The sequence below is a fragment of the Phlebotomus papatasi genome, chromosome 1 (genome assembly GCF_024763615.1).
Source record: "Phlebotomus papatasi isolate M1 chromosome 1, Ppap_2.1, whole genome shotgun sequence".
NCBI classification, from domain to species: domain Eukaryota; kingdom Metazoa; phylum Arthropoda; class Insecta; order Diptera; family Psychodidae; genus Phlebotomus; species Phlebotomus papatasi.
In genome coordinates, this window is record NC_077222.1 from 104,314,824 (window position 1) to 104,327,086 (window position 12,263).

Here is a 12,263-nt window from a genome sequence, read left to right on the forward strand (position 1 = left end):
TACTTCGCAAAGTTACGTAGGTTTAGTAAAGAACGCCCTTGATAGACTGACGTTACCTTTTGGTTAGTTTGGATGTAAGTACTTAAGGTACAGATCTGGGTGAATTTACCCCGATGGTTTTCGTAACCTATTTGTCTAGCACTTAAGCATTACATAAGGATCGGACATGGTAGATCGGATCGACGAATACCATCCCTAAGCGGTAAAATTAAAGAAGAAATTACGAAAAGCTGGATGGGAGGAAATCGACATCCTGGACCCTGAAATAACCAATTATTCGGTCTTTCAGTAGCCAAAGAACCTAAAACTTGATGCTTCCCATTTCTTGTTCAAACCGAGATTGATTCCTTCTCCCCACAAACACCCTGTTGTTCGCAAGTTTTTCTTTAACTCTACCACTTAAGGATAGTCTCTTTCGATCGGACATGGTAGATCGGATCGATGCAGGTTGTATCATTAAGTGCTGAAATTAAAGCAAAGCTAACGAAAAGCAGAGGGGCGACGTCCTGGGCCTTGGAATAACTAACTATCCGGTTACAGTAGCCTAGGACTCTTCTGGATGATGCTCCCCATTCCTCAGTCAAACCAAGACTCAATCTCCCTACGAATACCCTGTTCCGGTAGCATTCTAGAAAGAGAAAGTAGCTTACGACTTTCAAATTATGACCGTTGTAATCCTAATAGAAGAACTGACTGATTCCTATAAAATCGCCCATTTCTACGGTAATATTGAGGTAAGAGAGTGACTAAGCTATGGTCTAACGCGAGAATTATAAAACTTTAGTTCAATATAAATTGTATTTATGTACAGAAAATGATCAATCAGACCAAGTAACACTCGAATGATCCACTTTTCTCCAAAAACAGGAATGGAGCTAGAAGTAGTTCCTATCTAGACCAAGGATCGAATTGAGATTCTCTCGCTATCAAGATGAGTGTTTTACCAATTGAGCTATTGAGGCCACAATCTCTATGACCTTAATCTAGCCCAATTGCATTGTGCACTTAAATGGATCATTTGCAAGGAATGTTTGAGTCCAGTCCAACCAAGTCATTCCAATGACGAAATAACAACGCTTTCATGACTTCGTCTTTAAACCATTGTAAATTTTGTTACTTAGGAACGAAAAAGAAATATACATTTAATTCTGCCATTGACTTGTCGCACTGAAAACTTGGGTTTTTTACGGTTTCTCGATGGGACCGGTATAGGTAAGTCAGCGGCAGTTGTACTAACAATATGTTTATCGCTGTTTTTTAAAGTAGAGGTACGTTCCCAGTTACTAAAATATATTCTGAAGTCACATTTAATAATCCCGACCGTAATCTTTCCGAAAACTTGAATTTTTCACCAAACCAAGAAACCCTGGTGAATTTAGAATGAAAAATTGAAAATCGATAAGATTTATCATCCAATTTCAACTTTCAAGGAAATTTCTGATGAATCGTGGGATTTCCAAATGTGCTTCTTATTAGTCAAACAGTTTGACGAAAGCCCTTCTTTCCAATCCTCAAGGCAAAAGCTTACAACTCCAAAGTCCTCCAAAGTCCTCCAGAGTACCGCACTAATAAATTGCAATTCAGGTGACAAAAGCATAAATTTCCCCTCCTAACCCCCCACGTGTGCGTGGTACCCCCGGGGTGGGACAACATATTTTGCAATTTGTTATATCGTAAAGTATGAACAACACGACATATATCGCGTTTCTTTGATTCCCATCCCTCAAATACAAAAAAACTGTCACAGGGGAGGGTGGACATCCTACTCCTCATTTTGTATTCAAGTTCGTCCTCAAAAAGTGCCACAAGGGAAGAAATCAATCCAAACGAGGGATTTACTCCCAACCCGGTGCTACCCCCCAAACGCCAAATGATCGCCATACGACGTCTTTGCTGCCTTCTATGAGAGCCATTTGCAATAAATATCCCCTTGCTAAGTGCAAGGGGGTATGGTATTGCCTGCACCCCTCTTTTAATGCTTGTTCTTTCTCCTGGGTGCCTTTGCCGTGGAATAGTTTGTGTTTTTGACACTTTCAACTCCTAGATTATGCGCCGCAGTGTTGATGCTATCTCTTCCACCATCCTCAAACCCTTTTGCAGAAATGCAATGACGATGGGGTTTGCAGAAGTAGGGTGTTCATGGTAATTCGTCCCGCGAAACGCGACTACTTATCACTTTTATGGGTTTAGCGGGCAATTTACACAGAAAATAGCCAAGAATCATGCTTTTGTGTCATCGAGGGAAACTTTTGTGCATCATCGAGTCACTTGCAATTATCACGAAAGACCCCATTCACCTGCAATATCTATTTCCAAAGCCATTGTGAACAGGGTTGAAGTATTCTAGTCAAGTACTTCATAGGGGTGGTTCTTGTAAGATTAAATTACATTTGGAGTGAGTAGAATTTCTATGAATTGGGAAAAATCGTTATTTTTTGATTTTTTTTTAATAGATTACAAAGTTTGTGTAGTACTTTTTAAAGCAAAATTCTTAAAATTGTAAATAGTAGCTACATTTAAGCAGTATGAAGGACTACCAATGCTACTACCAAATACGAAGAATAAATGTAATTTATATGGATATATTGCAATTACTTAATATTTCCATAAAGATATTAGGTCTTTTTCTTCTATTTTTATCATTTGAAAGATCATTGCAAAATTACTTTTGTTTAGTCCACTGAGAAAAAAAGAGGGTGCGATTAACTTTTTTCTTCGTAACTTTAGCAATTTTTAGGTGTAAAAATATATCAACATTTTTTAATGCTAATTTTACACCTTTTTAAGTGTAAAATTAACATGAAAACGAGTAACTTTAACCCATAATACACCTAAAAAGCATAATATTTATACCGATTACGGATCAATAATGCAGGGCAAAATTAACATTTACGGAATGTTATTTTAACTTTTTCGGATTTCTCTCACTCTCAGTGTCGTATCACACGGGTGTCAGTCTAGGTCAGGGGTGAACTAGAATCCTTTGAAACCGGATAAACGAGAAGATAAATTGGTTCAGGTATCGTTTGACCGCTTTTGTACATTGACGTACAATTTTCATTCGATATAATTTCGGTTTCAAACGGTTTTAGCTCCCCTTTGGCATTAGAGGTTTGGCCCAGTTCCCGATTGTCTCGAAGTCCTAAATAACAACCGATTTTAATGTTTTTTTTTTTAAGACTAATTTATCATAGTCCCTTAATACGGTGTCCTAAAACGAAATTTTTCCAGGACTTTAGCTTGATTAGAAATTAAACTAGCAAAGCTGTGCCGTAAATTTGGGTGATTTTGCAAGCTTTGCTTTAATTTTCCGGCTTAAGGATAGTCCAATAATTTGCAAGGGCACTTAAGCATGCTTTAAAGATTACGATTCATAATAATAAGAGGTCCTTTACATAAATTTCCTTTACCTGATAGGCTGGAGTCTATTTGGGCCCTTAAGCGGTCTTCAGGCAAGAGGTTTATCCCAGTTCCTAAAAAGGTCTAAAAATCCTAAATAGTTACCAATTTAATTGCTTCTTGAGAGCCTAATAGGTCACTTATCTTTAATAATTCGATCCTAAATAAAATGTTTCCAAAAAATCGTTATTGATAAAGAATTAGAGCAGTCAAGCCATATGGCTAAGCCTTAGGTCTGAAGCCCGTGTTAGGCTCCAAATAGGCGTAGGCTGATCCTCTAGAAAATTTAACTTGTAATATTTCGCAGTAAGGATATGTCCCAAATCGAGAGATGGCTTAACGTACCGTAAATGCGGGTGACTTTGTTATCCGTAGGTGACTTTAAACCTCCTGTTCGTAAGCCTTTCTTTAATAAATTATAGCTCTTGAGAATGATCTTTACCGATCCGATCTACTGGGTCTAATCGGTGTGGACCATTCCTAAACATTAGAATTTAAGAAAAGCTTACGAACAGTAGAGAGTCAAAGTCACCCGCATCTACAGTAATTGTAATCAAAGTAATGATGAGATTATATTTTCATCAGGCTTAAGCCGAGAAACGGCTTAGTTAGTGGGAAACCGATGGGAATTTAGTCAAAGCATTATTTAAATTATAATTACGTTAATCCATCTCTTGGCTTAAGTAGTAAGTGTGTATAGGGCACTAGTCTATTTGGCATCTAAAGCTCGTACTTGTTCGTAGACTTCTTTTTCTCGGACTAATCTGTCTCTCAACTTCATCTGAGAATGGCTTAGTTGGTCGGAAACTAATGGGAATTGGCTTAATTCGTAAGTGTGTCTAATAGGGTGTCTAGGGCATAAGAGTTCAGGATCATCAATTAAAGTTGCTTTGCATGAATTTCTCTTTGTCTAATTCCTTACTGCCAAATTTTATAGGCTATATATCCACAAGGATCAGCCTGAGTCTCTTTGAACCGTGAGACATACGACTTAACCTTAAGCGGTATTTAAGCTAGAAGTTTAGCCCAATTCCTGAAGGGCTCAAAACCCTCAATAAAAAGCAATTTTGGCTGATAAATCGTGACTGAACTGAATATTGAGAAATTAGGCCATATGACTAGCCCTACGTCTGAAACATGTATAATTGTATAATTCCCTAGACACACTTACGACTTAAGCCGAGAGACGGCCTAACGTATGGTAAAGTACTCTTCCTTCGAACGTTCATGCCTTCGAATAATGTGAATTTTCTTTAAGTTTTGCGAAGAGATTTAAACATTTCTATTAAATATTAGCTAGCTTATTATCAATTATTGATAATTATGTAACGATCATGTGGAAATATCTTAGGAAATTATATAATACTTTAAAGTAAAAGAAATTCACATTATTCGAAGGCATGAACTTATGATGAACTTATGATCAAAATAATTATTTCGCTGCTTGGAAATTACAAGGGGTCAACTCACTTTTTGCGATTTTGAGATTCTAATGCACTTAGAAAGACAATTTAATAAATTTTCAGATGATATAAGTCATTAGATTTCGTTATTAGAAAAGTTTTTCAAAATTTTAATCTTTTTGATTACTTACATAATTTTGTTTGAAGTAAAGGGACACAAAATATATTCATCGTTCAAATTTTTGTGAAACAGGGGACTATCTCAAGCAAGTTGATCCCTTGTCATTCTAATTTGCATATCATTTAGAAGGACAAGGAGCTAACTCATTAAAAAAACACATTTTGGAAGGTAAAAATATAAAAGTTTCGATGTTTATATTAGTGCTCATACAAATAGAAAAGAAATAAATTGTTTTTGTTCAGTCATTAAATTGAAATACTTATTTACACAAAGTTGAATCTCTCATGCTGTCTCCTGAAAAATGGCCGAAAGCTAGTTGACCCCTTGTAATTTCCAAGGAGCGATTTGACTAAATTTCCATCAATTTCCCTCTAATCCGTTTCTCAGCTTAAACCGAGAGACGGATTAGTCAGTCTCTCGGCTTAATTCGTAAGTGTGTCTAGGGCATAAGACGTCATAATACGATCTTTCTCACTTAATTTTCTCGCAGTGTTCTATTAACTTCACGAGCAAGATACAAAAATCCAAACAAGTCTCAATTACATGATTTACGGTGAGAAAGCCACCCTCAATTCCAGAATCATCCCCAAAATAAAGAAAAATAAGAAGAAAGTGTTTCAACAACAGATAAATCCGTCTTTCAATATTTTCTCAGAAAACACAGGAAAAATTCTCAAGGGGAAGGACTGACAAAGCCAAAAAACCCCAAGTTATGGTCGATTGAGAGGCAATCGGGGCGAAATGATCGGGATCTGATTTGAATATTCAAACAGAAACTTCTTGAGATGCCACCCCCATACAAAAGTAAGATTTCTGGGTGAGAAAAAAAAGAGGGAACCCTCTCTATCCATCAAGGGGTGTTCACACAATGGACACACGAGGAGTTGGGGGTGTTGCCTGTGAGGATCTCTTTTGGGCGAGAAGGAAGTCAAGGGTCGCACGCTCCTTGAGGCAAAAACTCTCAAAATAGACACTTTAAGGGGGGAGTTTGGGGTGGAATATTGGTATTTCAGGGGTTGAATCAACAAGCGATTATATGGGGGTTGATTGGTGTTTTTTCTCTTCTTCCATTCACTCCCCAAAAACAGCTCGTTTCACCCCCAACTCTCCCCTAAAACTTCTTGCTTTGAGGGAACTTTCTTGGGGATTGACATTGTGGTGTCTTTTTCCCGTCAGACTTCCTTTTTTTTATGCTGCAAACTCTGTCGAACCTCCAACATCAAACCCCCCTGAAAACAAGATTCGATTTGTTACGATGAAGAGATTAGAGGGGATGTTTTTTTTATACTCTGTGCTATGGTACAGGAGGGATGGCACTTGTCAATCACATTTTATGTTACGGAAAATTCATTGTCGTAAGGGAGGATTTTCCAATGGGATGATTGGGTGGATTTTCTCAATGTGAATTTGATCTTTTCCACACATGATTATCCTATCTCAAGGAATATTTCCTGGGGATTTGATTTGGGAGAAAAAAAAGAACAAAAACCAAAAGGCATTGCCCCTGAGATGGAGGCGCCTAGTGGTGATGTGAGCACGAGTCGTGAATTGGCTTCTTAAGGCGTCAATTGACTATATTGTACGCCTTTTTTCAGCCATTCTTGCCTATTGAATTGATTGTTTGAGAAAATTTGTGTGTAATTTAATTAGAGAAGCCTCTCTTGTTTGCTCAGCGTTCGCATCCCATGGACCACCGATCGTGGAGATTTCACACTAAAACGCGGCAGTTTATTTATACATTGTATGACTGCATCTCAATGAGCCATAAAACGCTCAGATTGTGCCTCTTTTGACTCACCTCTTTGTCTTTGGCGGCCAAGTCTTCGGCGAGTGTTCTTCCGCTGCCACTGGTGGTGCTGTGATTGCTGTCTGTGGATGCAGGAAGATTTGCCGATGGTGTCGCCGGTTGCTGACCATCCGGCTTATCACATGGTCCGGGGGTCGTACGACTGCTCGGTTGATCACCACTTGGCTCCATCTTCACCTCCCCGGTCAGCTGAACTTCTGACTTTACGTTCAATTTACTACTTAAGTTAGTTACACTCCCACTTTCCGACAGGGTCGGACTCTGAGACTGTGGCGGTTGCTGGCAGGATCCCGTGATCCCGCCGTTCTGTGTGATCGCCTTATTTGGCGAAGACGATGACAATTGCTCCTTCAGGGTATTCACTTCTTTTTCGGCTAGTGTTGCTCTCTGGAAAGACAGAAAGAGAACGATTTTATTAGGTTGTTGATTTTAGATCAATTCTTGATTGGGTACGTTGTCGATGTGATTTTGACCACGTACAACAGTTAATATAACAATTGGAGGAACGGCGGGGGAAATTCTTGTACAACAGTTAGCTTGTTGTCGATTAACTATCATTTGACAACGAACATTGTTGTCGATCAGAAATCTATGTTAAGTTGTTGCTGAAATGTTGTAGATCAAGTATCATTTACCAACATTGCAAAACAACATCCGTGTTACTGAATCCTAAATCGATTTCGATCAACTACATCTGTTGGTTCGTTGTTGATTATTTATTATTATTTATTATTACTAGCTCAAAATCAAAAGCAAAACCATCAATATTATTGGTTAACAAACTGATCTTGATCAACTGCAGTTGTTGGATCATTGTAGACTAACAATAGTTTACAGGTACCATCTTGTTGTCGATTAATCATTCAACAACGTTGCATTATTATCGATCAACAATTAATCCCAAGTCTTTGTCAATTAACCTTCATGTAACACTTGTTACGCTTGTTACAGTGTTGTCGAGAAAATATTGATAATTAAATGTTGTAGATCAACCATCATTTACCAAAATTACTCAAAAAGATCAATATTACTGAATCCTAAATCGATTTCGATCAACTACAACTGATAGACCATTGTTGATTATTTATTGTTCACGAGTACTAGCTCGTTGTTGATTAACCATATAGTATCCGGATCAAAATCATCAACATTACTGGATAACGAACTGATCTTGATCATCTACAGTTGCTGATTATTGTAGATTAACTATTGTTTACAAGTACCAGCTTGTTGTCGATTAATCATTCAACAACGTTGCATTGTTGTCGATCAAGAATTGATCTAGAGTCTTTGTCGATTAACCTTCATGCAACACTTGTACACTGTTGCCGAGAAACTATTGATAATAAAATGTTGTAGATCAACCATCATTTACCAACATTACTCAGAAAGATCAATATTACAAAATCCTAAATAGATTTCGATCAACTACAACTGATGGTTCGTTGTGGATTATATATTTTTCACAAGTACTAGTTCATTGTCGATTAACCATGCTACTGTTAATGTTCAAACACTGTTGATCAACTATAGTCTTTGGATCATTGCAGACCAACTATTGCTTACAAGTATCAGCTTGCGTTTCATCGTTGTCGATCAACAATTGATCCCAAGTCTTTGTTGACACATCTTCATGCAACACCTGTTACATTGTTGTTGAGAAACTATTCATGTAAAAATGTTGTAGTTCGAGAATAATTTAGAAACATTACTTAATACCGTCAATATCATTGAACAACGAACTCATCATTTAATCATTATATAGTAACTACTGTATACAAGTATTAACTTGTTGTAGCTTATTATATTCAACAGCGTAGAATCGTTGTCGATCAACAATCTCTGATATAATTTTGGCGATGAACTTTTCAGTATTGCCTGTTAATAAAGTGTTGTCGAAAAATTACGAATATTGTAGTTACATACGTTACTTATCAGAATCAAGATTACCTAACAATGAAATGATTTCGATATTCTGTAGCTCTTTTATCGATTTTAAGGAATTATTGTTTACAAGTACGAGGTTTTTGTTGATTAACAATGGTCTAATAGGGTTGCATCGTTGTAGATCAACTGTAGTTGCTGAGTTGTTCTCAATTATTTTTCATAAAGTCTTATTACAATGTTATCAACAAGCTATTGATGTTACAATACGAAACTGTCATTTACTAGTGGTAAAACGTTGTCGATCCACTTTAAGTTCAGAACGTTTGATCGACATAGATCAACTCGAATTCTACAACGTTAGATTATTCTTGACCAAGAATACAAACATTTGCATATAATACAATTTTGCTGATCAACACTCATTCAAATATATCAGGATTGTAGGCCTAGTATCTGTCAGATAGTTGTTGAAGAACTTTTTTTGAACTTTTATTCAAAGACTTCAAAACCAAACGTCAAGTATAAATAATTACTAATAAAGTTAAGTTGTTATGTATTTGTCAATCTATCACATTCTGTAAAGTCGTTGCCGGCCAAGTAGCGTAACTATTTTACTGATCAACATTAGGGATTCTAAGGATAGTTGGGAAGTCTAGGAATTCTAGGCTAGTTAGGAATTGATTCATCGTCTAAAGATGCTAGTTTTGAAGTTGAAGACATTAGTTGACTGCCAATCAATTATCGTAAACCGTTCGTTGTTACACAACATTTTACAAACCGCCACAGACGGATTGTCTTTAACAAATTGTCGTTGTTATGTTGTCGTCGACCATCGTTGTCGAAGATTAACCCCACGCTTATTTTGTTTGTCCGTTGTACCCTGAGATGTAGAGGGTTTGATGATGACAAATCCCTTTTCCATTGACATGGACCGTTTTCGGCCAAGCCATATTTAATTTATTAAACTTCGACACGATTAATAATAATCGTTGTCGATTTGCTACTACATATACAATTGTTGGTAGATTGTTGTTGATCAACCATGATTCATTTATCTACCATTATTCGGATCAATACTAAACATGGTTCACCGATCTTAAATCGTTATCGATCCATTAGCGTTGATATATTGTTACCGATTAACTATCTTTTATTGAAGTAAGATTGTTGTCGATCGACAATACGTTAGCGGTGTTGAATCGTTGGCGATCAACTAAATTTTTAGGTTGTTTTTGTCAAGCAGCGTTCTCGTTTTGTTCAACTAAATTTTACCACTTTATATTTACGTTATATTATTCGGCTGTGGTAGTCAGCTGTTGTTGATCGTTGTTGGATTGTATTATGAAGTTGAACAAGCATTAGGATAAGAGATCCTGAATTCAATTTCGTCCTATTTTAAACACGGGACTATTTATACTAGCAAGAAGTTTTGTAACAATATTGTAATTTAGGATTACAGCAACATGATGAGAAACAGACTACAAAAACGCAATTGAAGAATAAAAAATTCGGTCTTATACTTGTCAATTTTCAAATAAAACCTCAAATTTTACTATGCCATAATAGTCAGGGATCTAAATTATAAAGTCATTATCTCATAAACAACCATTTGCATCAGAAGTATATCTGACTTTGATGATCATCATTTAGGCCCATTCTTCCTCACATCAGCATTTGGTGAAAGACAACAAGAACTGCTCGAAGGTTGAGACTGAATAATTTTAATTCGTAAAATTTTGTCGTAAAATCTATTTTTGTCATTCTCTCCCGAAAAAAAAAGAATACACATGAAATTCCTCTTGAGAAAATGCACGAAATTGTTGAAGTGGAAGTTGATGAGGGAGTCAAAAAGAAGCGTCAAAATTGAAAACAGTGGAAAATAGCAACATGATCCTCATAATGATCTTCGCACTCATTTCACTTGAGGTCAATGAATAATGAATTTTAATGATGTGCGATCGTAGTTTTTTTTCTGACTTGAATTGAGAATCTGTTTAGTGACTTTCAGTATGAGTTTTCCAACTGAATGGATGAATCATCGATCGCGACGTATTTTCACGCGATCAGTATGATCTAAGGAAGAGCGAGGGAGTGATAGGGGGGGTCACAATAAAAAAGACGTTTTATAAATGATTAACAAATGTTACATTTTCCAAAATGTGTCATGCATTATTACTCACACGCAATGATCAATATTAATAGTGGAATGATTGTGTGCTTAATGATCCCATCCGCGATCGGTTTGGAACACCATTAATATTCCAATTTGAAATGCACAAGCACTGTTGTATGCCATGTGATCGTGCAGAGAACGCCTACACGGTAAAGTAGTTATGGGGACGCAAAACAATGATACCCGATCGAATGGGATAAATCGTCATGAGAAAATATTCTTCGGAATTATGTTCTTCAGTGTTTTGGTTTTGTGTACAAAAACCCAAAAGACTCTTTGCTTTAACACACTTCCAACTTTTACACTCCAATATATATTGCTGGTATTGGATTTTAGTGAGATGAATGAGCAGTTGTGTATGTTGCCTATTCAATTCAATATGGCGTCTTGAATTACATAATCATAAATCACAAAAGATCGTATTATTCAAATGAACCTTCTCTCCGACTTTCGTCTCCCTCGGAATATTCAACGCGATCGCGCACTTCGCATTTTCAAGAAGAGACAAAACAGGGTTTTTCTTAGGACTCCTTCGCATCTGATACCCAAGTAGCAAAATATGGCAAACTCATATAATTAAACCTTACGATATCTCTTGTCAATTAAAGCTTTTATTGATAAGAATATCACAAAATAAAGCTCTTCGAATAATACGAAGAAAAACATAATTATATTTCCGAGTTTTGAAATTTGGGAATAGTGTATTTACGTAATGGTGACGTAAGAGTTACTAAAAATCTGGAGGTTTCGAGGATCGCAGCAATTAGAATTCGTTGAGTTTCTGGTTCTCCGAAAAATATATATAGGATCCCCGTGAGTTCTCTCAAAATTGTATGGGTCCCCAGGTTCCATAAGAATTCTTTGAAAAATGTATGAGATCCCCGGGTTCCGGAAGAGTTCCCTAAAAAACATGTGAGTTTTTCAGGTTCCCAAAGAATTCCCTGAAAAATATATGGGTTCAATGTGAGCTCCCTAAAAATTATATGAGTTCCCCGGGTTCCCTAACTAAGAGTTCCCTGAAAAATTTATGAGTTCCCTGAAAAATGTATGGCTTCCTTGAGCTCCCGTGAGCTCTCTGAAAAAACATATGGGTTCCCTAAGTTCCCTGGAAGGTGTCCCTCGGGATCCCTGAAAAAATATACGGATTCCCCGTAAGTTTCCTGTAAATTGTATATATTCCCCAGGTTTCCTATTAATTCCCTGAAAAATTTATGAGTTCTTCGGGTTCTCAGAGAGTTCCCTCAGAATTATATGAGTTTCCTAGGTTCCCAATAAGTTCTCTGCAAAATATATGGATTCTTCGAGTTCTCCATGAGTTTAAAGAAATATTTACGGGTTCCCTGATTTCCCCGTGAGTTCCCTAAAAACGTATCGGTTTCCTGACTTCCCGTGAGTTCTGTGAAAAATACAAAG

General features: G+C 36.8%; 1 protein-coding gene across 8 annotated transcripts in view; it reads right to left on the minus strand.

Annotated features, from left to right (window-relative positions):
• LOC129799050 (homeobox protein cut) overlaps window positions 1–12,263 on the minus strand; it is a 264,353-nt gene that overhangs the window by 161,604 nt on the left and 90,486 nt on the right. For all 8 annotated transcript variants that reach the window (XM_055842649.1, XM_055842650.1, XM_055842647.1 and 5 more), the window contains exon 2: window positions 6,782–7,177. In XM_055842649.1, coding sequence (XP_055698624.1) covers window positions 6,782–7,177 — 396 coding nt within the window. The remainder of the gene's footprint in view (window positions 1–6,781; window positions 7,178–12,263) is intronic.